Source organism: Chelonia mydas, chromosome 4, assembly GCF_015237465.2.
Source record: "Chelonia mydas isolate rCheMyd1 chromosome 4, rCheMyd1.pri.v2, whole genome shotgun sequence".
Taxonomy (NCBI): Eukaryota; Metazoa; Chordata; order Testudines; family Cheloniidae; genus Chelonia; species Chelonia mydas.
Genome location: NC_057852.1, coordinates 68,437,301 through 68,460,246, shown reverse-complemented (window position 1 = coordinate 68,460,246; position 22,946 = coordinate 68,437,301). Strand labels below are relative to the sequence as shown.

General features: G+C 40.6%; 1 protein-coding gene across 11 annotated transcripts in view; it reads left to right on the top strand.

Moving 5' to 3' along the window:
- The window catches only part of SPOCK3 (SPARC (osteonectin), cwcv and kazal like domains proteoglycan 3), a 387,711-nt gene extending 381,600 nt beyond the window's left edge, over positions 1-6,111 (top strand). For all 11 annotated transcript variants that reach the window (XM_043545943.1, XM_043545939.1, XM_043545944.1 and 8 more), the window contains 3 exons: positions 2,034-2,096; positions 3,919-4,056; positions 4,382-6,111. In XM_043545943.1, coding sequence (XP_043401878.1) covers positions 2,034-2,096; positions 3,919-4,056; positions 4,382-4,551 — 371 coding nt within the window. In that variant the 3' untranslated portion in view covers positions 4,552-6,111. The remainder of the gene's footprint in view (positions 1-2,033; positions 2,097-3,918; positions 4,057-4,381) is intronic.
- Positions 6,112-22,946: the final 16,835 nt, after the last annotated feature.

Below are 22,946 nucleotides of genomic sequence, written 5' to 3'. Positions count from 1 at the left end.
CTGTACAGTAGTATACATGCATTCATATCATATCTTTTTTTTTTTTCAAGGAAGTTGTCTGTAGTGCTCTGACTTAGCTTTTTAGAGATAAAAACCATAACCCTGAAGTTTGGGGAATTGTGCCTTTGAATCCATATTCTGCAGCTCAGAGCCATCTCTAGTTATTTAGTTAGATTTCAGTTATTTCTAGGCCCCAGTCCTTCAACTTGTGTGTCGATACAGGGGTCTGCAAAATTGGGGCCTTAAATTGCCATATTAGAACCAAAATCCTACAAATTTCAACAGAGAAAATGGTAACTCTGTTCATTACTTTATTAATAGAATGTGTTCATTTACTTATTCTTGTCACCACCATAATACAGATCATATCCTTTGATATCAAAACATTTGGGAAGTAGTAAAGGAAGGTTGGTCAATTTTGTTTTTAACTACACATATTAATAGAATTATCTACATCTGAGGCCAGAATCTAGCTCTAGAACAATTTTCCCTTTGCTGCACCCTGAATTTACATTCTATTTTCTCATCTATTTTTGGTTGTTAAAGTCCAATTCTACTCCCAATGAGGGTTAACAGAAGTTTTCCTATTGGCTTCAATAGAAGTTGCATTGTACTCTTACATGGTGCCCAACACTGTAATATCTAAACTGCCTTTAAGGGATATTGTAAGAAGTCTATATACAGCTAATGAAAGTGTATTCCCTGCATTTTATTTGATTATTTGTAGCAGTTAAAACATCTAAGAAATAAACTACATTATTAGTTGCTTCATGAGTAAAAAAGTTTACAACTTTCATGCTAACATGATATACATGTTACTCCATGAATATACAGTTCGGTTTACTGCACATGTGCTTTATCTTAAAATCTCATATGAAAAGGTTTCATTAAAAATGTTCACATTTAGGAGATCTCCTTACAAGACACAATGATTTTTATGGCCTCAGAAAGAGCATGGCAATTTTGGACAATTTAAGATCTAACTTTAATACGCACCCTATTGTCTGGGTATACCACAAGAAGGACAGGAGACTTGTTATGGGTTTTAATCAGGCCGCAACTTTATTATATAGATATCTGGGACTACCCGGCAGATAAAATGCACAGTGCAGGCAAATCCATACTTATTCAAGTCAATTCTCCGGGGCTTCCATCAAGCCCCCCTTTGTTTCCATCCAGGTCCTGCCGCCAACCCATGGCTTGGATCTTACCATCCACCAGCCTCATAAGAGGATTAAGGAGGGCTAGGAGAACGGGGGGGGGGGGGGGGGGAGGGAAAGGGGGGTTGTTGGCTCCCTGCCATACCAATCATAGGAGTCCCTGAACCCCCTCCCCCGTTCTATTCCTTTATCCAGTGCCTCCTTTTAAGTCCTTTACGAGGCCATTTATCTGGTCACTGGCTGCCCTCCCTATGGAGTCCCTGCATCGAACATCTGCCCAACCTTACAAAACAAGTTGCTACATATGGCCTACCACCTGATCTATTCACCAGAAAAAGTCCATCCTCACACCCGCTGTGGGGAAGGCGGGTGGTGTGGGGGTCAGTCATTGCTGCAAAGCTGACCACTGAGCACCTTTTACAGCAGTTTTTGATGTTCTTCCTCTCCACCCCCACCCTCAACCACAAAGCAGAGCTGCCCTTCTTTGAGTAAGCCCAGACAAATTCTGCCCCCCTTTAGTTGTGGTGCAGTCATTTTCTGAGTACATATACACACAAACACATACACTACCCCCCCTTATCTATCAATTTCTTATGTGTCTTTCTAAGTAGGTGCGATGTACTCTTCTTTTTTTTAAGGTTGTCTTATTAGATATATCAGACTTTTATATCTACACGCTCTTTCTCAGGTGCAGATTTGCAAAGGTCTAGTCTGAGTATGTGAAATGCAAAATCTACTAAGGGAGGATGTATATTTTTCTTAATGGCAATAATTAGAAGAAACCTAAAGTATAAAAACCTGATGAAAACTCAATCATTCAACTTTCTTCCTTTGATCAGATGTAATCTATTTAAAATTTTTATGTCATTTCAGACCCACCTTGCCAGACGGAGCTCAGCAACATTCAGAAGCAGCAAGGAGGAAAGACGCTCCTAGGTGAGCCATAGATCATTCTTTTGAAGGTTTTATTGCTTACATAAATAACCCTAGTGAAACAGCTACATAAAATCAATATTAATCCAACAAAGATAGACCACACTAAATTCCAGCAACAAAATTTATGAAGTTTTTGAAAGCTATTAAAGTTAGTTTTATTACATTACCTACTGAAAGATATTACATCCATTTTATTACCCTGATAGACTGTACATTTTTACAGTTATTAGGAAAAAAGACTTGAGTAATCCCAAATTAACATTTCTGCTGATATTTAACTCTAATATTTATGTAAGTAATAGTTACAAAAAATTCCATATTGTATCAAAAATGTTTCATTTCCATAATTTTATTTTGGATATAAAATCTAAATGCTAGCATTAGCAGTCTTTATAAAATCTGGAGTAAAAGACATAGGCAAACCTGTTTGAGATGATAGTTTTAAATTACTCTGATCAAAAATATCTCATGCATTTTACAGTACTGACAATTTTTTAATTGTGATTTAGTTACCATTTTCAGTTCTTCAAAGAACATCTGATTATTTCAAGGACAAAGTTATTACAGAATTAAGGTTCTGATTCTATAACTCATTGCTATGCTTATGGAGCCCTGTTAATTTCAATGGGGCTCTATACAAGGGTTCATTTGCATGGTTCATTTGCCTAGGTATTTTGTAAATATGGGTTAAATAGGCAAATACCTGTAATCTGTTATCAACATTTTAATGTTATTAAGTATCTTAGTTCACTAAAATCTACTATTCAGTTTTGGTGAAATTAAAAATCTGAAGAAATGCAAGCATCCAAACCAATGACTAGCATGGCTAGGTTCCAGGGGTGAAATTCTGACCTCATTGAAGTCAATAGCAAAATTCCCATTGACAAGATTTCACCCAACCTGTGACTGCCATTAATTAGGACTGTTTAGTAAGGCATAGTGTGACTACAAAAGTTGAAAAACCTAAAAAATGTGTCTGTTAAAATAAATATATGGAACAAAAATCATATTCATTCATTGCTAAAAACTCCCATACTTGTACTTGAAAGAGTGTGTCTACTCTGAAAATGTACTACATAAAAATGTGCCCTCTTACTTCACAGGTTTGCTCTGTGAGCATATTTCAAGTCACAGCTGCTTACTTTAGTTACAAAAATACATGTTTTTTTGTTCTTGCTCATCTTAGCACCGCATAATCAACACACCTTTGGAGGAATATGATGAATTCTATACTTCCTTTTGAATCACCGGAATAGTTGACCGAGATTATGTCTATACTGAAGTCAGAGATGTGTCTGAAGTATGTGTAGACATACCCAAGCTGGCTTTGATTTACCTAGCTCAAGTAACAATAGCACTGAAGCCATGGCAGCACAGGTTGCAGAACTTAAAATTTAGACATCTGAGCTACTCCCTGTCTAGCGTGGTGTCTACATATGGCATTCAAGATTTTGGCTATGACAGTCAGGGAGTCTGATGTATAGTAAGGAGCAGATGTCAGAGAATCAATGAGGAGCTTGAAAGAGGAAAGGGGACATTCCTTGATGGACTGGGCATGTCCATTCTTGAGGTCACTCAACTAGAAGCCCATATATTTGATATCTGCTCTCCCTGTCTGAATAAGAGGAAGGCGCAAATGTATTACATATAAAACACTTCTTGGCTGACCTCAGTAACAGAGAGTAAGTCAGTCAGGGAGGACATTGAACAGAGATAAGACACGGTTGTTTATTTTTTATTTTGCTTCTGGTGTAATGTAGAATATTGGTTTATTCTGTACAGGTGACTGCTAATATTATAATTTAATCTTTATGTGTCATAGGGCAGTACATCCCATTATGTGATGAAGATGGGTATTACAAACCAAGTCAATGCCATGGAAGTGCAGGGCAGTGCTGGTGTGTTGACAGATATGGTAATGAGGTAACAGGTTCCAGAACAAATGGTGCTGCAGACTGTGGTAAGTGGAAGAATTCTTGCTCATTATTGAATTAGACTCCCTCTTCTCTTTGAAGTCAGCGGTCAAACTCTTAATGTCTTCAATGAGAATATGACTGGGACCAAACAACACACATTTAGAAGTCAATTTGTAATTATTATTATTATTATTTATTTCACTAATTTCTGTAGCATCTGTCATGGTGATAGTTATAGAGACAGCCTATCAGTGGTATTACTTTTTTACTTTACCTCATTATTTAATTTAAATCAAATGACCTGAAGCCAGCTAGTTCTGTAACCATGTGTTCCTATCAGTATAGTGTAACTTTTACACTTTTTTTTAGCTATTGATTTAGAGATCTCAGGTGATTTTGCCAGTGGTGATTTTCATGAATGGACAGATGATGAGGATGACGAAGATGATATAATGAATGATGAAGATGAAATTGATGATGATGATGAGGATGAAGGCGATGATGATGTGGATGATGATGATCATGATGGATACATTTGACAATATTAGAGGTCAATGAATTCTTCCTTTCTAAAATTCAGAAGGTGATATCTCATAGAAAATTCCTTTGCTCTCCAAGATCAAAAGGATTCTAAACAATGTGTATATTTTGTATGATTATTTCAGATATTGCAGCTGGAGTCATAGACTTTCTTTGTTTAAATAAGAATCATTATATTATGTGCTTTTGAGTTTTTATATGCCTTTGAGCAGAAGAAAACAAATTGGAAGTCTGGCCTGAATAAGGAAATGTGATGTGCTACTACAAAAATAAATGTGCAAGGACAGCCAAACTTGTAAAAACTTCCATGAAAATGATGTTTACTATTGTTTGGAACTTTGGGTGGCCTCATTAAACATGAGCTTGGTTATATGTTAAGGCGACTTTAATTTCGCAAGTGATTTAGGCCATGTAGTAGATTTCGTAATTGTGCATGACCTGAATCAACAACTTATTACAATAGAAATTTCAACACACAAGTAGCATCTCACAAACCTTTAACCAAAGGTGTGCTGTGACTGTCACATAGAAGAAAATAAAGTAAGGCCCTCCTTTGTATTTGCATTTATAGTTATATTTTTGATTAGGAAATGTCTAGGTTCTTGAAAGGATGTTTATCAAAAGCAGTAAATATGGACAAGCATTGATTCTACAAATCTACACTTTTGTTGTCCTTTTTTTCATTTTTCTTTTAATCAAACTCATATGGACTTCATTATTTACTCAAGTAGCATGATGATTTCACCCTTTATTTCTATATCTCAAACCAGAAGATGAGCATAAAATATTTTAAATTGAAAAACTTTGTGTAAAATATATTACATCTATACAATACTGTATTTGAGAGTACTGGAACTTTCCCCAAGACAGTTCTAAACACCCCTAACCATACCTGTTAGTTTTTCTATTTCAGAAAATAGTTTTCATCTTTATCTTAATTCATGTCCTTTTCTGTTATTAGTGCAGAAATTTAGAGAACGTATGGTAAGGTGCCTTGCAAAAATAGAAATAGAGGTTTTAGCATGCATACCAATATAGGCTGTTAGGCAATAGCTAAGCACACCCAATTACCAAATTAATACCAGTATAGGTACTGCTGCTGGAATGAAGAAAATGGGTTATTTTAATTTTTTTCTATTGTTATGTAATTACCATGTGGACTAGCTTATGATTATTGTGTAGAGTAGCACTTACGATTTGACTGTAGAGAAAATTACTTTAATCACTGTATTTATGTTAGCATGTTAATTAATTGTGTAGACGTTTTGGAATTCCAACACCTTCATGCATATCAGACCTATGGCTTTCTGCCCACAATAAAACTGAAACAACCTATGTAATATTACACGACTGATTGTGTAATTTCAACAGTGGATCACTGGTTTCCCTGATTTTCATCTGCAGGTAAATGATAGGAAAATCGGTTTATTCTTTGCATTTGATTTCTACACATTTAAATACTAAATTTAATGTTTATCTTATGTACTATTAAAAAGTATAATGCATTTTCTTTTTTACTGTTTATGTATAGTTTGCAAAATAAAGACTCTTGTAACCAACCTTTAGCTGAATACTGTAATGATTTTTAACAGTATAGACTAGTAGTTTGAAGTTTTGTATAGCTTTCTCTTGAAAAATCAGAAGCTCTCATGTTTCAGATACATTCCCACAATCATTCAACTATTCAACTGTTTAACTTATGTAGAGCCATTTATTAGTGTTTCATTACATTTCAAGAGATAAGTTTCGGATCAAGACAAAACCCATAAGAAAGATTTTCTTTTTCTTTTTCTTTTTCTTTTTTTTGTATTTTTTTAATTTGCTGTAGATTTATAATTTAAGATTATTGTTTTGTCTTTTCTTCATTATATGGTAGCTAATGTTGCATTTGTTTCTTATAGACCTTATCCTAGTATGAGGGACATAGACATGTTGTTTTCTTAAATAAATATAGTTAAGAGTTTACCATATCTATAATGACTAAATTTCACCAAGAACTGGTTTCTTGTGGGTGGAATAAACTTCTATATATAAAAATGATTTTGAATAAAGAAACTAAAGCTAAACAGTTGTGATTGTCTGATACAGCAAATACCGACTGCTCTGTTTCCTAATGTGACAAATGAATATTAGCTGACAAAAAATTAGAGATGCATTTCATGCAGCTTGTGCTGCTGCTAGGAGAGTTAAGCAGCATATAATAGCGTATTCATAATGTGTTTAACCACTGAACTTTAATGGGATTATAGTATGAAACTATTCTATCGTTAAAGTAATGCAAAGAACACTGTGGGCTAAACTCTTTCTTCCCTGTGTATTCCACGTTGAACTTAATAGGAGAAGGGGAAATCAGCACAGAATTTAATCCTTCTGCATTATAACTGCCAGCAGAGACATTGTTTTACAGAAATAATAAAGATGGTTGAATTCAGTCAAAGACCACAACAATGAAGGTTCAAGGTTATTAAGGAGTATTTCCTTGGTGCAAAACTGCCCAAAAAACCCACCCAACCCTGAACTGTTCCCTATTCATCAAGAACAGCTGGATGAAGGATTGGAAACATTAAATCACTTTTGATACACATTACCGTTCTTGATTTTGCTATATTGACTTTGTTATGTGTGTGTGTGTGTGTGTGTGTGTGCGCGCGCGCTCCTTTAAGGGCTGGACAGCCAGTGAATGACTTTCTGCTGCAGAGCAGGTCAACGTGGGGATGTGAAGAGAGTGATGTGATGTCTAAAAAATTTAAGTCCTTAGTGGAAATGGACCATATTGTAAAGAAAAAGATTACATGGGAATTAAATGAGAATAGGGTAGCACGGCCATTCAGTCAGTGACCTATACAGAACTTGCGGGTTTCTCCCCTAGGTTTGGTCCCTAAGAAAGCTCCTGGTGAATATTGCTTAGTTCACCACTTGTCATACTCACGGGGTAGTTCAGTTCACAATGGAATAGATCTGGCCATGTGTCCTATATGCTATTCCGCCATTGAAGAAGCTTTGTGCGAGGTTAGGTTTTGTGGCTCGGGGCGCTGATGGCCAAGTGCGATAGCAAGTCTGCTTTTTGTCCGCTGCCTGTACAGCCTTCTGACTTCAATCTTTTGAGTTTCTCTTTCATGGGACAATTTTATTTTGATAAAACTATGTCCATGGGATGTGCAATATCCTGTTTGGCATTTGAGAAATTTAATACAATGCTACAGGGATCAGTGATACAGCAAATAGTGCATTACATACAGGACTTTTTGTTCATGTACCGGGTGAATTTGAACAAGTGTGCTAACCTGATGGACACTTTTCTGGCCCTTGCTAATAAATTGGAGGTACCCTTGGTGGGAAAAAAATAAGGGGACCTTCCACTACACTGACCTACCTGGGGACTGAGCTAGAGACACTGGCAGGTATATTGCAATTCTGTCAGGAGCTACTGTCCAAGAAAGTTACACTTCATGAGCTGCAATCTATTATTGGGCATCTTAACTTTGCTAGCCCCAGGCCGAGCATTCTGCACCCAGCTTGCAGTGACCACCGTAGCCATAGCAAGATCTCACCATTTTATAAGTTACTACAGCGATGGAGGAGGATTTGTGGGTGTGGGAACAGTTTCTGAGCCATTTGAATGGAATGCCATTATGGAGGGAGGAATGAATATTGGAGGCTGATTTAAAGATCCATGTGGATGCTTTGGGAAGTACAGGTTTTGACCAAGGCAGTGATGTGCCCAGAATGGGTCTCTACCGGACACAAAAAAGGGATGGTGTAGGATATAGCATTGCTGGAATTTTTCCCCATTTTGGTTGCAGTGGTCATTTGGGGAATGGAGTTGCTAATAAAAGGTGTGACCACATGGTAGTGGTACATGTTCACAGTCGCCAGTCCTCCAGATCACACAGGGTTATGACCTTGGTAAGGACATTTGTACTACAATGTTTAAATTTTAACATCTGTGTCTTTTCCAAGCATATGTTTGGGGTTAGTAACAGCATAGCAGATGCATTCTCTTATTTTCACATGGACAGATTTCAGAAGCTAGCAACAGGAACCAGCAAGGAACCTGAATGGATGCCTCTAGCAATATGGAACCTTGGCATATGATGGCTGTCAGTGTAGCACAGAGGTCAGCAGTGCCACCAATACTGTGGGGGTATGAGAGAAGTTCAAATGATTTGGTGCAGTTTCAGGAGCTGGAAGGGCCTGCCACCGATATGGCCCATTACAGAGGAACATATGCTGCAGTACATGGCGTCATTAGCAATCCAACAACAGGTGCCCTCAACTATCTCCACTTGCCTACCGCCCTTACATTTGTCAGTTGACTGAACAGTTACCCAGATCCTTGCAGCAGAATTTAGTTCGGGGTGGGCAAACTTTTTAGCCTGAGGGCCACATTGGGGAATAGAAATTGTATGGCAGGCCATGAATGCTCACAGAATTGGGGTTCGGGTGCAGGAGGAGGTGAGAGCTCTGGGTTGGGGCGGGGGATGAGGAGTTTGGGATGTAGGGAGGGTGCTCTGGGCTGGGACCGAGGGTTTCGGAGGGGGATCAGGGATGGGGCAGGGGTGCGGGAAGGGGTGCAGGTTCCGGCTGGGGGTGTGGGCTCTGGGGTGGGGCTGTGGTTGAGAGGTTTGGGGTGCAGGAGAGTGCTCTGTGCTGGGATCAAGGGATTTGGAGAACAGGAGGGGGATCAGGGCTGGGGCAGGGGGTTGGGGCATGGGGAGAGGCTCAGGGGTGCAGACTCCCAGCGGCGCTTACCTCAAGTGGCTCCCGGAAGCAGTGGCATGGCCCTTCTCTGGCTCATAGGTGTGGAGCAGCCCTTGACCCTCGGAGTGGGGCCAAGCCACGGCTTCTGTGAGCCATGTGGTGCAGCCCCCCCCAACCGGCACTCCGGCTGGAGTACCGGAGTGGGACTGAGCTGCGTGGTGCGGCCCCCACCTGGCTCCCCAGTAGGATCTTGCGGGCCGGCTTAAAACGGCTTGCGGGCCAGATGTGGCCCGCAGGCTGTAGTTTGCCCACCCCTGATTTAGTTTGAAGGTTTTGTAGCTGGATGCTCTTGAAACATCACCCGTCACTGTTAATATGCTTAGGGCTCTCAGGCAGATCCTGGAACCCATATGTTGTTGTGGACAGGTAGTGCCTTGTTCGGGATGGTATGTCTGGAACTTTTAGGATAAGTGAGCTAGTACCTGGGTCCTGTAGGGATTCTTTGCAAAGGGCTTTGCATCTGAGGGATAGACACAGGGAGCATTATATTAACCTTGAGGAAGTCAGACATATCAAGGAGGCCAGGGTGAATCCATTATTCTATAGGAGGGTGGCGAGCCCAGGATCTGCCTTGTGGAGGCTGTGAGGGCATACATGGTGATAAGACCAGGGAGTAATGAGCCCCTATTTATTCATGGTGACAGGAATTCCTTCAGAACATACCAGTTTGTTACAGTTTCAAGACAGAGACTGACGAGGGAGGGGCTCCCAGCATGTGAATTTGATTTCCACTTGTTTAGGAGCGGGACAGCAACAGCAGCGGCCCATCAGGGTATGGGGGCTCAGATAAATTCAGGCAATTGGGCATTAGCATTCTAAAGCATAGAGAATGTGCATGAGAACCCAAGTGTGGGAGCCCATGTTAATTTACCATGGTGTTTTGTTCATTCATTCAGATGTGGGCAGATGGGCCAGGCTACATGGTGGTGTGGATCTGTGGGCACTATTGTTTACTGGGCTCATAAGTAGGTTTCCAGTCTGTCTGGAGGTTTGCAATTGGGCCTCAGTGGTGATTAGGGTGACCAGATGTCCCAATTTTATTGGGACAGTCCCAATATTTGGGGCTTTTTCTTATATATGCACCTATTAGCCCCTACCCCTTGTCCCGTTTTTTCACACTTGTCACCCTATCTGGTCACGATAGTTGTGAAGCAGTCCTGCGCTGGAATGGGAGGAGGGGCATGTTATGGGACCAGTTGATGCCCCTTCCATAAGTGCTGGAAGTAAAGGTGCTGGAGGTGCTACTGCACCCCTCCTGGAGTGAAGTGGATTTCATCATATCCAGGGTTTACAGTTTGGTTCAATGGCTCTCAGCACCACCTCAATGCAAATTGTTGCAGCATGTTAGCATACAGGCTTGATTGTCAGCCTGAGATAGAATTTTGGGTTTGACTTTTTGATACTCTTGTATCTTATACTAATGTATGAAGGGATTCTTAGTAAAATCAAATATAGACACTGTAAATGTTGCTTTTGCCTAATCCAGATGGCTTTGTTAGTATAATGGAAATAGATAAGAGCAGTTAAAAGTGTTATTGGGCATCGTGGGCATGTACTATATGAATGCACACTTGAAGACTGCCTCAACTCCTTATCTCAAGGCAAGGTCAAGCAACCAGTTGGGATGGGCAAGAGGAGTATGGGGGGGAAGGTAAAACACTGAAAGACCAGAGAAATGCCTGCCCCGATTAGAGTACAACCTCAGTCCTTACCCCTTCCATGGGATACAAAAAAGGTGGGATGAAGACCCCAACTCACGATCCTCCCAAATGGAACATGACCATAAGTTGTAAGGGGTGTGACTAGGGTTATGCACTGCAGGTATATTTGGTCCTGCTAAGGAGGAGGAGGTGGGAATTGGGAATGGGAGGTGGAGTCTGAGCTGGGAATGGACCACTGGGAAACAGAATCTGCCGGCTTGTAGAGCTATGGATATGTTGCTTGGAACTAACCCCAATAAACACTGTGTTGCTTGCACTTCGGACTTCTGGTCTTCTGCTTTCTGTCTGCGTGACAAGCACAAGGGGAGAGGGTGGAGGGAAAGCCCTCTAACATCTTGGTGCCGTGACTCAGATGCATCATGTTGGACAGGTAAGTAGCAGCCAGCTAAGTCTCCCTCACCAACAGTCCATACAGATGCTTGAGGGAGTATGGCAGGTTCTCATTATGGTAGTTGCGGGTTCTTGCAAGCTGGGGTAATGGTCTTTTTGGATATGGAAGAATCAGGGCCCATTCCAGGTGCAGGGTCAACCTGGGATGAAATTAAAAAAGAAATGGGGGCAGTGTTAGAGGACCCAGAGGGATGGGGGCTGGCTGATGAGCCCACCCCGCTTGGTAAGTGGTCCATGCCGATGGAAACAGGATGCCTTCCAGGGAAAGGGGGCACCTAGGCCCATTTGTAAGAGGTTTGAAGTAAAAGCAGCATTATGGAAGGCTGCCAGTAATCTCTCAAGTTAGTGCTACTCCAGCAAAGGCAACTGGAGGATTGTAAATTAGAGTTAAGGATGGCTAAAGACAATTTGGCACAACAGTGTTTGGAGTCAGAAGCAGAGTTAACAGACCACCTTACGAGACAGAAGCTGCGACTTGCTCTTAGGGGAGTGCAGGAAAAAAAGTTCAAAGTGAAAAGCAGAGAGTGAGCTGGTTTAACCCATGGAATTGCTTGGAAACAGTTAACTGCAACAAAGAAGGGCACTCCTGCAACTCAGTTGGGGTGCAAATAAAAGAAACAGACCACAGGGGAACAAATTTAGGGTTTTCAGGAGCGGGTAACAACCTCCACTCTTCTCTCAGAGCCAGGATAAAAACCTGGGGGTAAGGGTTCCCAACTGTTTAAACTTAGGGAGCCCTACCCTTTGCTCAGAGCTAACTATATCCTTTTCTTCTTCTCCTTCTCCATTTGCTTAATTTGTTGCTGTAGGCCTGTACTTTTAAAATAACCTCACAGGGTTAATTTGTTGCTTTCCATCCCCCAGCCCCCTCGGACTTCTGTTCCTCTGAGTTTTAATGGAGGATACTTTAGATACTTCATGAAAAGTTTGTTTGGACAAAGCATGACAGAAGTCTGCTGGATTCCATTGAAATTTTTGGAGTAAAAGACCCGTGGGCATCCATGGAGACAAATGTTTTACCATCTTTCTAAACAATCCCAAGGTTAAAACAGCACAGGGTAAGGCAGCTGTGCTGCAGGGATTGTATTTGGTGGCTAAGTCATTACAGGCAAAATGCTTTAAAGAACTGAATGCAGAAGTAAGTGATTTAAAGTGAGTGAATAGTTACAAGTAGCTTTTGCAGAAATTAATACCACAGAGTCTGGAGGAAGTTTGGAGGGAAGTAAACAGTTGCGAGTTGTGGAAATGTTAAAATGTAACAGTTGTGAAGATTTTAAAGAGTAACAGTTGTGGTGTTATAAGAAGGGAATTTGTGGTTTAATAACAAAACCCAGTTATATAAATGTAAATATATGTGCAACTCAGTACAGTCACACTGGGTGGAACCTTGGTAGTTAAATTATACAAGGGGGTCAGGTGGCTACTACCACCATTATGTTTTTGTCCCAAGAAGCCTTTACAGCTCATCTGAAGGAAAATGGACCCTTTTCCCACAGGAATGGTTTGTAAATATAATGTAATCAAAATCACTAAAGAAATATAAAAAGAAAAGGAGGACTTGTGGCACCTTAGAGACTAACAAATTTATTTGGGCATAAGCTTTCGTGGGCTAAAACCCACTTCATCAGATGCATGGAGTGAAAAATACAATAGGCAGGTATATATATATTACAGCACATGAAAAGATGGGAGTTGCCTTACCAAGTGTGTGGGGGGGGGGTCAGTGCTAACGAGGCCAATTCAAACAGGGTGGATGTAGCCTATTCCCAACAGTTGACAAGAAAGGATGAAATATCAACAGAGGGAAAATTACTTTTTGTAGTGCTAATGAGGGTGTGTGGCCCATTCCCAATGGTTGACAAGAAGCTGTGAGCATCAACAGAGGGAAAATTACTTTTTATAGTGACCCAGCCACTCCCAGTCTTTATTCAGGCCTAATTTGATGGTGTCCAGTTTGCAAATTAATTCCAGTTCTGCAGTTTCTCATTGAAGTCTGTATTTGAAGGTTTTTTGTTGAAGAATGGCCACTTTTAAGTCTGTTATTGAGTGTCCAGGGAGATTGAAGTGCTTTCCTACTGGTTTTTGAATGTTACAATTTTTGATGTCTGATTTGTGTGCATTTATTCTTTTCAAAGAGACTGTCTGCTTTGGCCAATATACATGGCAGAGGGGCATTGCTGGCACATGATGGCATATATCACATTGATAGATGTGCAGGTGAATGAGCCCCTCATGGTGTGGCTGATGTGGTTACGTCCTATGATGGTGTCCCTTGAATAGATATGCGGACAGAGTTGGCACTGGGGTTTGTTGCAGGGATTGGTTCCTGGGTTAGTGTTTTTGCTGTGTGGTGTGCAGTTGCTGGTGAGTATTTGCTTCAGGTTAGGGGGCTCTCTGTAAGTGAGGACTGGCCTGTCTCCCAAGGTCTGTGAGAGGGATCATCCTTCAGGATAGGTTGTAGATCCCTGATGATGCTCTGGAGAGGTTTTAGTTGGGGGTTGTAGGTGACGGGTTAATGGTGTTCTGTAACTTTCTTTGTTGGGCCTGTCTTGTAGTAGGTGACTTCTGGGTATTTTTGTGTATGTGTAAATATTTTTATGTAATTATGTGAGGTTTTAAGGACCTAAACCAACACTCATGGTTTGTGAAATCCTGTTTGTAAGTTTAAGATAAATTGGGTTGGTTTTGTGTTTTTAAATAATAATAATAATACAAAACCAATGCCACTAAAACTAACCCTGTAACAATGTGTAATGTGTATGATTTTTTTTAAAAAATAGTAAGCATGCTAAAGATGGTAAATGAAAGCAAATTTCATGTCAAAGTTCTCATGGTAATACTGCCTTTCAACTATTACCTGTAAATAAACTTAAAGCTTGGGACAGCAGAGAAACCATTACAAACCTCATCTGTTGTACAAGGGGGAAACTGAGGTACATCACCTCATTAAGCAACTGTATCTGCTGGTGTCTTCTTGTGGTGGATATCCAGTGCAGGTACTCTGTAGGGAAAGGTTTCAGAGTAGCAGCCGTGTTAGTCTGTATTCGCAAAAAAAAAAAAAAAAAGGAGTACTAGTGGCACCTTAGAGACTAACCAATTTATTTGAGCATAAGCTTTCATGAGCTACAGCTCACTTCATCAGATGCATTCAGTGGAAAATACAGTGAGGAGATTTATATACACACAGAACATGAAAAAATGGGTGTTATCATACACACTGTAAGGAGAGTGATCACTTAAAATGAGCTATTACCAGCAGGAGAGTGGGGGAGGGGGAGAGAAAACCTTTTGTAGTGATAATCAAGGTGGGCCATTTCCAGCAGTTAACAGGAACGTCCGAGGAGCAGTGGGGGGTGAGGGAAATAAACATGGGGAAATAGTTTTACTTTGTGTAATGACACATCCACTCCCAGTCTCTATTCAAGCCTAAGCTAATTGTATCCAGTTTGCAAATTAATTCCAATTCAACAGTCTCTCGTTGGAGTCTGTTTTTGAAGTCTTTTTGTTCTAATATTGCGACCTTTAGGTCTGAAATCAAGTGACCAGAGAGATTGAAGTGTTCTCCGACTGGTTTATGAATGTTATAATTCTTGACATCTGATTTGTGTCCTTTTATTCTTTTACGTAGAAATTGTCCAGTTTGACCAATGTACATGGCAGAGGGGCATTGCTGGCACATGATGGCATATATCACATTGGGGGGAGGAATAGCTCAGTGGTTTGAGCATTGGCCTGCTAAACCCAGGGTTGTGAGTTCAATCCTTGAGGGGGCCATTTAGGGATCTGGGGCAAAAATTGGGGATTGGTCCTGCTTTGAGAAAGGGGTTGGACTAGATGACCTCCTGAGGTCCCTTCCAGCCCTGATATTCTATGAAAGCACCCTAGATGTGCAGGTGAACTAGCCTCTGATAGTGTGGCTGATGTGATTAGGCCCTATGATGGTGTCCCCTGAATAGATATGTGGACACAGTTGGCAACGGGCTTTGTTGCAAGGATCGGTTCCTGGGTTAGTGGTTCTGTTGTGTGGTGTGTGGTTGCTGGTGAGTATTTGCCTCAGGTTGGGGGGCTGTCTGTAAGCAAGGACTGGCCTGTCTCCCAAGATTTGTGAGAGTGATGAGTCGTCCTTCAGGATAGGTTGTATATCCTTGATGATGTGTTGGAGAGGTTTTAGTTGGGGGCTGAAGGTGATGGCTAATGGCATTCTGTTATTATCTTTGTTGGGCCTGTCCTGTTGTAGGTGACTTCTGGGTACTCTTCTGGCTCTGTCAATCTGTTCCTTCACTTCAGCAGGTGGGTATTGTAGTTGTAAGAATACTTGATACAAATCTTGTAGGTGTTTGTCTCTGTTTGAGGGGTTGGAGCAAATGCGGTTGTATCGTAGAGCTTGGCTATAGACGATGGATCATGTGGTGTGGTCTGGGTGAAAGCTGGAGGCAGGAAGGTAGGAATAGTGGTCAGTAGATTTCCGGTATAGGGTGGTGTTTATGTGACCATCGCTTATTAGCACCGTGGTGTCCAGGAAGTGGATCTCTTGTGTGGACTGGTCCAGGCTGAGGTTGATGGTGGGATAGAAATTGTTGAAATCATGGTGGAATTCCTCGAGGGCTTCTTTTCCATGGGTCCAGATGATGAAGATGTCATCAATGTAGCGCAAGTAGAGTAGGGGTATTAGGGGACGAGAGCTGAGGAAGCATTGTTCTAAGTCAGCCATAAAAATGTTGGCATACTGTGGGGCCATGCGGGTACCCATAGCAGTGCCACTGATTTGAAGGTATACATTGTCTCCAAATGTGAAATAGTTATGGGTGAGGACAAAGTCACAAAGTTCAGCCACCAGGTTTGCCGTGACATTATTGGGGATACTGTTCCTGACGGCCTCCATCTTTGTGTGGAATGTTGGTGTAGAGGGCTTCTACATCCATAGTGGCCTGATGGTGTTTTCAGGAAGATCACCGATGGATTGTAGTTTCCTCAGGAAGTCAGTGGTGTCTCGAAGGTAGCTGGGAGTGCTGGTAGCATAGGGCCTGAGGAAGGAGTCTACATAGCCAGACAATCCTGCTGTCAGGGTGCCAATGCCTGAGATGATGGGGCGTCCAGGATTTTCAGGTTTATGGATCTTGGGTAGCAGATAGAATGCCCCAGGTCAGGCTTCCAGGGGTGTGTCTGTGCGGATTTGTTCTTGTGCTTTTTCAGGGAGTTTCTTGAGCAAATGCTGTAGTCTCTTTTGGTAACCCTCAGTGGGATCAGAGGGTAATGGCTTGTAGAAAGTGGTGTTGGAGAGCTGCCTAGCAGCCTCTTGTTCATATTCCGACCTACTCATGATGACGACAGCACCTCCTTTGTCAGCCTTTTTGATTATGATGTCAGAGTTGTTTCTGAGGCTGTGGATGGTATTGTGTTCTGCACAGCTGAGGTTATGGAGCAAGTGATGCTGCTTTTCCACAATTTCAGCCCATGCACGTCGGCGGAAGCACTCTATGTAGAAGTCCAGCCTGTTGTTTCAACCTTCAGGAGGAGTCCACCTAGAATCCTTCTTTTTGTAGTGTTGGTAGGAAGGTCTCTGTGGATTAGCATGTTGTTCAGAGGTGTGTTGGAAATATTCCTTAAGTCGGAGATGTCAAAAATAGGATTCTAGGTCACCACAGAACTGTATCATGTTCGTGGGGGTGGAGGGGCAGAAGGAGAGGCCCTGAGATAGGACAGATTCTTCTGCTGGGCTAAGAGTATAGTTGGATAGATTGACAATATTGCTGGGTGGGTTAAGGGAACCATTGCTGTGGTCTCTTGTGGCATGTAGTAGTTTAGATAGTTTAGTGTCCTTTTTCTTTTGTAGAGAAGCAAAGTGTGTGTTGTAAATGGCTTGTCTAGTTTTTGTAAAGTCCAGCCACGAGGAAGTTTGTGTGGAAGGTTGGTTTTTTGAGAGTATCCAGTTTTGAGAGCTCATTCTTAATCTTTCCCTGTTTGCCATAGAGGATGTTGATCAGGTGGTTCCGCAGTTTCTTTGAGAGCGTGTGGCACAAGCTGTCAGCATAGTCTGTATGGTATGTAGATTGTAATGGATTTTTTACCTTCAGTCCTTTTGTACGATGTCCATCTGTTTGCATTTGGAAAGGAAGATGATGTCTGTCTATCTGATCTCTCTGGTCACTTGATTTCAGACCTAAAGGTCACAATATTAGAACAAAAAGACTTCAAAAACAGACTCCAACGAGAGACTGCTGAATTGGAATTAATTTGCAAACTGGATACAATTAACTTAGGCTTGAATAGAGACTGGGAGTGGATGTGTCATTACACAAAGTAAAACTATTTCCCCATGTTTATTTCCCCCACCCCCCACTGTTCCTCGGATGTTCGTGTTAACTGCTCGAAATGGCCCGCTTTGATTATCACTACAAAAGTTTTTCTTCCCCCCCTGCCCCCGCTCTCCTGCTGGTAATAGCTCATTTTAAGTGATCACTCTCCTTACAGTGTGTATGATAACACCCATTTTTTCATGTTCTGTGTGTATATAAATCTCCTCACTGTATTTTCCACTGAATGCATCTGATGAAGTGAGCTGTAGCTCACGAAAGCTTATGCTCAAATAAATTTGTTAGTCTGTAAGGTGCCACTAGTACTCCTTTTCTTTTTGTTCACCTGGGATTTTTCTCAACATGAGCCCAGAGCCATCAAATAATTATCTTGTCAATGGGCAGACACAATGGAAAACAAAGAGCTGGATTTGATTTGTGGCAATTGTTGGAAACAATTGCACAGATTTATTTCTTTATTGCACCTGAATATCACAAAGATGGATGCAACACAACAAAAATGAGAGGCAGAAAAGGACTTTTTTTTGCCCCAGGGCTAGAAACTCATGCAATAAGATGAGAAGTAGGGAAACAAGAGACGAGCCTTCAAGGGTGTGTGTGTACAACATATGTGCACAAATGGCTCAAAGCTTATGTGGGTTTGTACATCAGAATATTTTTGCCCTTAGGTTGTGCACACACCTATATGAAGAGTTCCAGATATAGTGTTAATTGCACTTACTTATGGTACTGAGAGCCTCCCAACCGATGTTTCTTTTGTGGAGCAAGAAATATCATATTCTCCTGTCCAGTAGCATTATCTAGCAAGTGAATATTATTTCCAATCATTGTTTCAGATTTTTATCTGATACTTCAATTTAAGCCATACAGATATGCTTTGTTGCAAATACCAAAGCCATTAATAGCATTAGCTATAATTGGATTACTTACCAAAGACTGAGGAAGATTCACTGCAATGATAGCCAGATTATTAAATGTTTGTTTTGTGATAAGTAAACAGGAAGGATTATTGTAACTCTCTCTCTTTTTTTGCTAAACTCTTAGGTTCCCTAATGGATAATGAAGATGTAATGGAAAATATGTCGGAAATTACCTTGGAAGATATGAGTTTTCTATATTTATTTACAGATTCTTATTTTCCCACAGATATTACCTACAAAAATTGTAGTATTTGTTTCCTAAAAGCTGGGATGAAGTAGAACTGGAAGCTTGCCAAGTTTATATTCGGTATGATCTGCAATGATAATTTTTACTGACTTTTCAGTAACCTGAATCAATCAGTAAGCAGCAAATGGGCTCCATTTTTTCTTATCTTAACTTCTAATTATGTTAGAATTGTATTTTCATTGAGTTGATATCACACACATTTTATTCCCAAGAACTTTTTCACCAGGATTCTATTTAATAGGCACAGATTAGAATAAAAATGAGAAGCAATATGGATTCAAGGAGAGAATCCCTAATCTTGTCCAGTTAAAAATTTGTCCCCGCTTGTAAAATAGGTGGTGAAGAGAGGTGGATCTTTAGATATACCTACACTTTGAGCTGGGGTGTGTGGTTCCCATCCTGAGGAGACAGACCCACGTTAGCTCTCATTGAGCTAGCACATTCAAAATTGGACTGTAGCCACAACAGCATGAGCTGTGGGAAGAGCTAACCACTTTGAGTACATGCCCATCCAAGACCCTAGGCATGTACTGTGGGTGACGAATCTCTCCTGTGGCTTGTGCTGCCACAGTTACGTTCTGTTTTTAGTGCACTAGTGGTACAAGTATGGCCCCTTGAACTGGGAAACACATTTCCAGCTTGAAGTGTAGAAATACCCTTTGAGGGACAATGCCAATTTGGGCTAATCCTGAGGGGCAGTTTCCAACTATCCCTTACTCTGGGGGCTGGTCCTAATAGCTCATTCCATAATCCTATATATGAGTATTGTAAAAAAGATGGCAGAACTCTTCTGGTTACCTTTTCCTGTGAGCAGGTGTTAGAACCGTCTATAACGTTGGTAAAATTCTGCTGAGTCACTGTGGTAGGTGTGGCTCATTAACTCCACCCAGGCTGCCGTGGAAGTGGCTTTTAAGAAAAGGGTTTGAAGGGAAACTTTAGCATCAGCCCAGCTAAGGAGGTAGCTTAGTCTGAGGTTTATGTTGTATTGTTTTCAGTTATTAGTAGGGAAGGAGAGATGAGGTTTGTGTGTGAATATATGTATATACATAAACTCCACACTTCCTTATTCTTAACAAAACAGTATATTTGCAATTTCTCTATTGGCTTTCCACATAGGAACATATTGAGAACCTTACTAATATTTCAATTAATTATACCGGCTAAAATAGTTTCATCCACCAAAACCTGTAACCACATCAAATTTTTCTATCATGTGCAGCAAAAATGATGTTTCTAGATCTCTTAGTGAAAAAGTAAGATGGAGAAATGGCCTATGGCACTCTTATGCCCAATAGCGCCCCCCTCACTCCCAGCCAGGTGTTCCGTAAACAAGGAGGCAGAACAATCCTGACTTACAAACAGGTCCTTGCCTGCAGCTATCAGCAATAATAATGTCAGACAGTTGAAGTAAAAAGATATACTGAGTTCACATCGCTCCACATGGCGCCTCTGGGACAAATGTAGGTTTCAAATAGAGCTGTTGAAGGCTCACATGATGCATTTCAAAAAAGAAAAACTAAACCTTAGAGTTTGCTATGTGTCTTATTAATATCAGATAAATGTTATTAAGTTCCTCCTTGCACCGTTTCCTTTTTCCGTTTTTTAAAAATACATATTACTATTCATTTTGTGGTGCTTGCATTTCTTTTTATGTTTCACTTCCAGTGAAGGAAAACAGCTTGTCTTGTCTGTAATGCTTCTGATAGATTTACATGAGCTTTACTGTTTTTATTAGTAACATATATACACTGATATGTGTTGAGATGAGAGAATGCTTAAAGGAATACTGTAGATTCTGTTTTGAAGCTTAGCAAGATTGCCTTTTTTGTCACAGAAAGCTGTCACAGTATTCTGCAGTAATGAGCCAAAGCATCACAACTTGCACCAATGACACTGAAGTGGGTTTTTGCTATTACTATAGAATGCCATCCATTTTTTTTTTCTTCCAGTGAGGGTTGTTATTAAAACTCAAGTGATTTTTGGGCTTATTCTATGAATTATTTTATTTTTTATTTCTTTTTCTGAACATTCCTTACTGGTGGGGAAATTCTGTGTAAAATATACCATAAGCCAGCTTCAGTATAGTGTGTGGGAAGTGTACTTGCTCTAGTTATCAAGTATAAACATTCACTCTTGTAAAAATAGTAATAAAGCTTATTCTGACCTCAGATAGACCAGTATAAATCCAGACTAACTTTACTGAATCAGTAGAATTACTCTGGATTTACACTAGACTTCTATATTTTATCCTATTTCCTCACTCAGGTTGGCTATATGAGAATTGAATTACTATGACCTCAGTGAAATCATTTTATTTGGTACTTGGGAAATGTTTTTTCAGTGTTTGGTTGAAATCTGATGTAACCAGTTCCTCTCTTCTGACTTTCTTTTTGTGAATTTTGTGGTAACACAGTTGTTCACCATGTGTGGGCTGGAAAGGAAAAAGTGAAAATACAGGGAAAATTTCAAAAGTACCTAAGGCATAATTCTACAAACGTGACTAAGGTGCTGTGATGCTCAGCCTCACAACTCCTAACCTTTAGGTGCCTAGAAAAATCACAAGGAGGAATGCTGTGATCCACAAAGCCTGAGTTAGGCTTCTGTACAATAAATGGGGATACATAGGTACCTTAGGATGCTGGGTGATGAGATGAGGTGTACCTGCTGGAGACCCTGACCCAAAGAAAGTGCTCTTTTGGAGGAAAAGAGCAGCAAGTTTAAAACTCCCAAACTGCCTAGAGAGGTGACCTAGGGTCAGCTGCTGGCAGAACTAATGAGAATTGGTCCTCCAGCAGCTAGAAGGGCTGGAAATGGGCAGAATACAATCAGGGCCCAGAAAACAATATCTGAGTGCTTCCTCCAGGGTTTGTGTATGTGGGGGGCGCTGTTGCGGGTGAAGATGGAGCAGGAGGAAGGATTTCACCATTTTAACCCAAAATACAGGCCTGGTCAGAGACCTAACTTATGACTTATAACTTATGACTGAGCCAGCAAAAGATTGTTTTGTTTTATGGTGCAGAATGTAAAGCCTAGGTGTCCATCCCATGTTGGACATCGATTGACTGCAGTAAAATTTAAGGGAGATTGTTTTGCAAGATGCTACACTGTTTCAGCCATCTCATGACAGACTTGGTTCAGTGCTGTCAATGACTCAGAAACAATGACTCATGCAAACAGGGCAAAAATATAAATAATTGGCTGGATTCTGACTCAGTAATCCAGATGTAAATCTGCAGTAATTCCATTTATATCTATGTAACTGAGATTCAAATATCACCAACATCCTTTGCTTACTCTGTACACTGCAAAAAGCCTTCAAGCTTCCTCAGAACACTTTATGGGTTTCTTGTTTATTATACATGCAAATGGGTTACTACTACATTTTTTACATAGCACTTTTGATCTGAAAGGATCATTGTTTCAGCAGTAATAAATCAAAGTGTTGCCATTTAAGTTGCCTTTAATAGTTATTATACAAAGATATAAAAAGTCTGTGCTGGAAAATTTATGGGACTTGGAGATGTCAAATTAACAGGTAAAATGTTTATTTTTATTTAAAAAATGGATTATGTGGCAGCCTTACAACTGGCCCTGAATTACATCTCAGGTACTAGCTGTTGAGTTAGCTGTTGTTTTGGTAGTATTTATAGTTAAGTAATGTGGTGAAAAATAATAGCACAGAGTCCATTTTTTTCTTTTTCAATTTGTTTTTCATGTTTCTTTTACTGCTAATTTCAGATACAATTGGCCCTGCTTCTTCTTTCTTACCAATTTTAGCTCCACTGTCCTGAATAGAGTTATATCAGTGTAAGCGTAAAATTAAGTCCATTGATCTTCAGCAGAGTCAGTGATGAAATCTTGCTCTTTGCTGCTGTAAAGGAGTTCTTCTTTTTCATCCAATGACATCTCTGTAGAGTACATTAAGCGAAATCTTGTTGCTCATCTCCATCTTTCCTTCAGTAAGGAGGATCCTACAGCAGAACCGGTGGTGTCAATGTAAATGGTGCATGGTAGGACTTTGAAAGTGTGCTCAAGGAACTG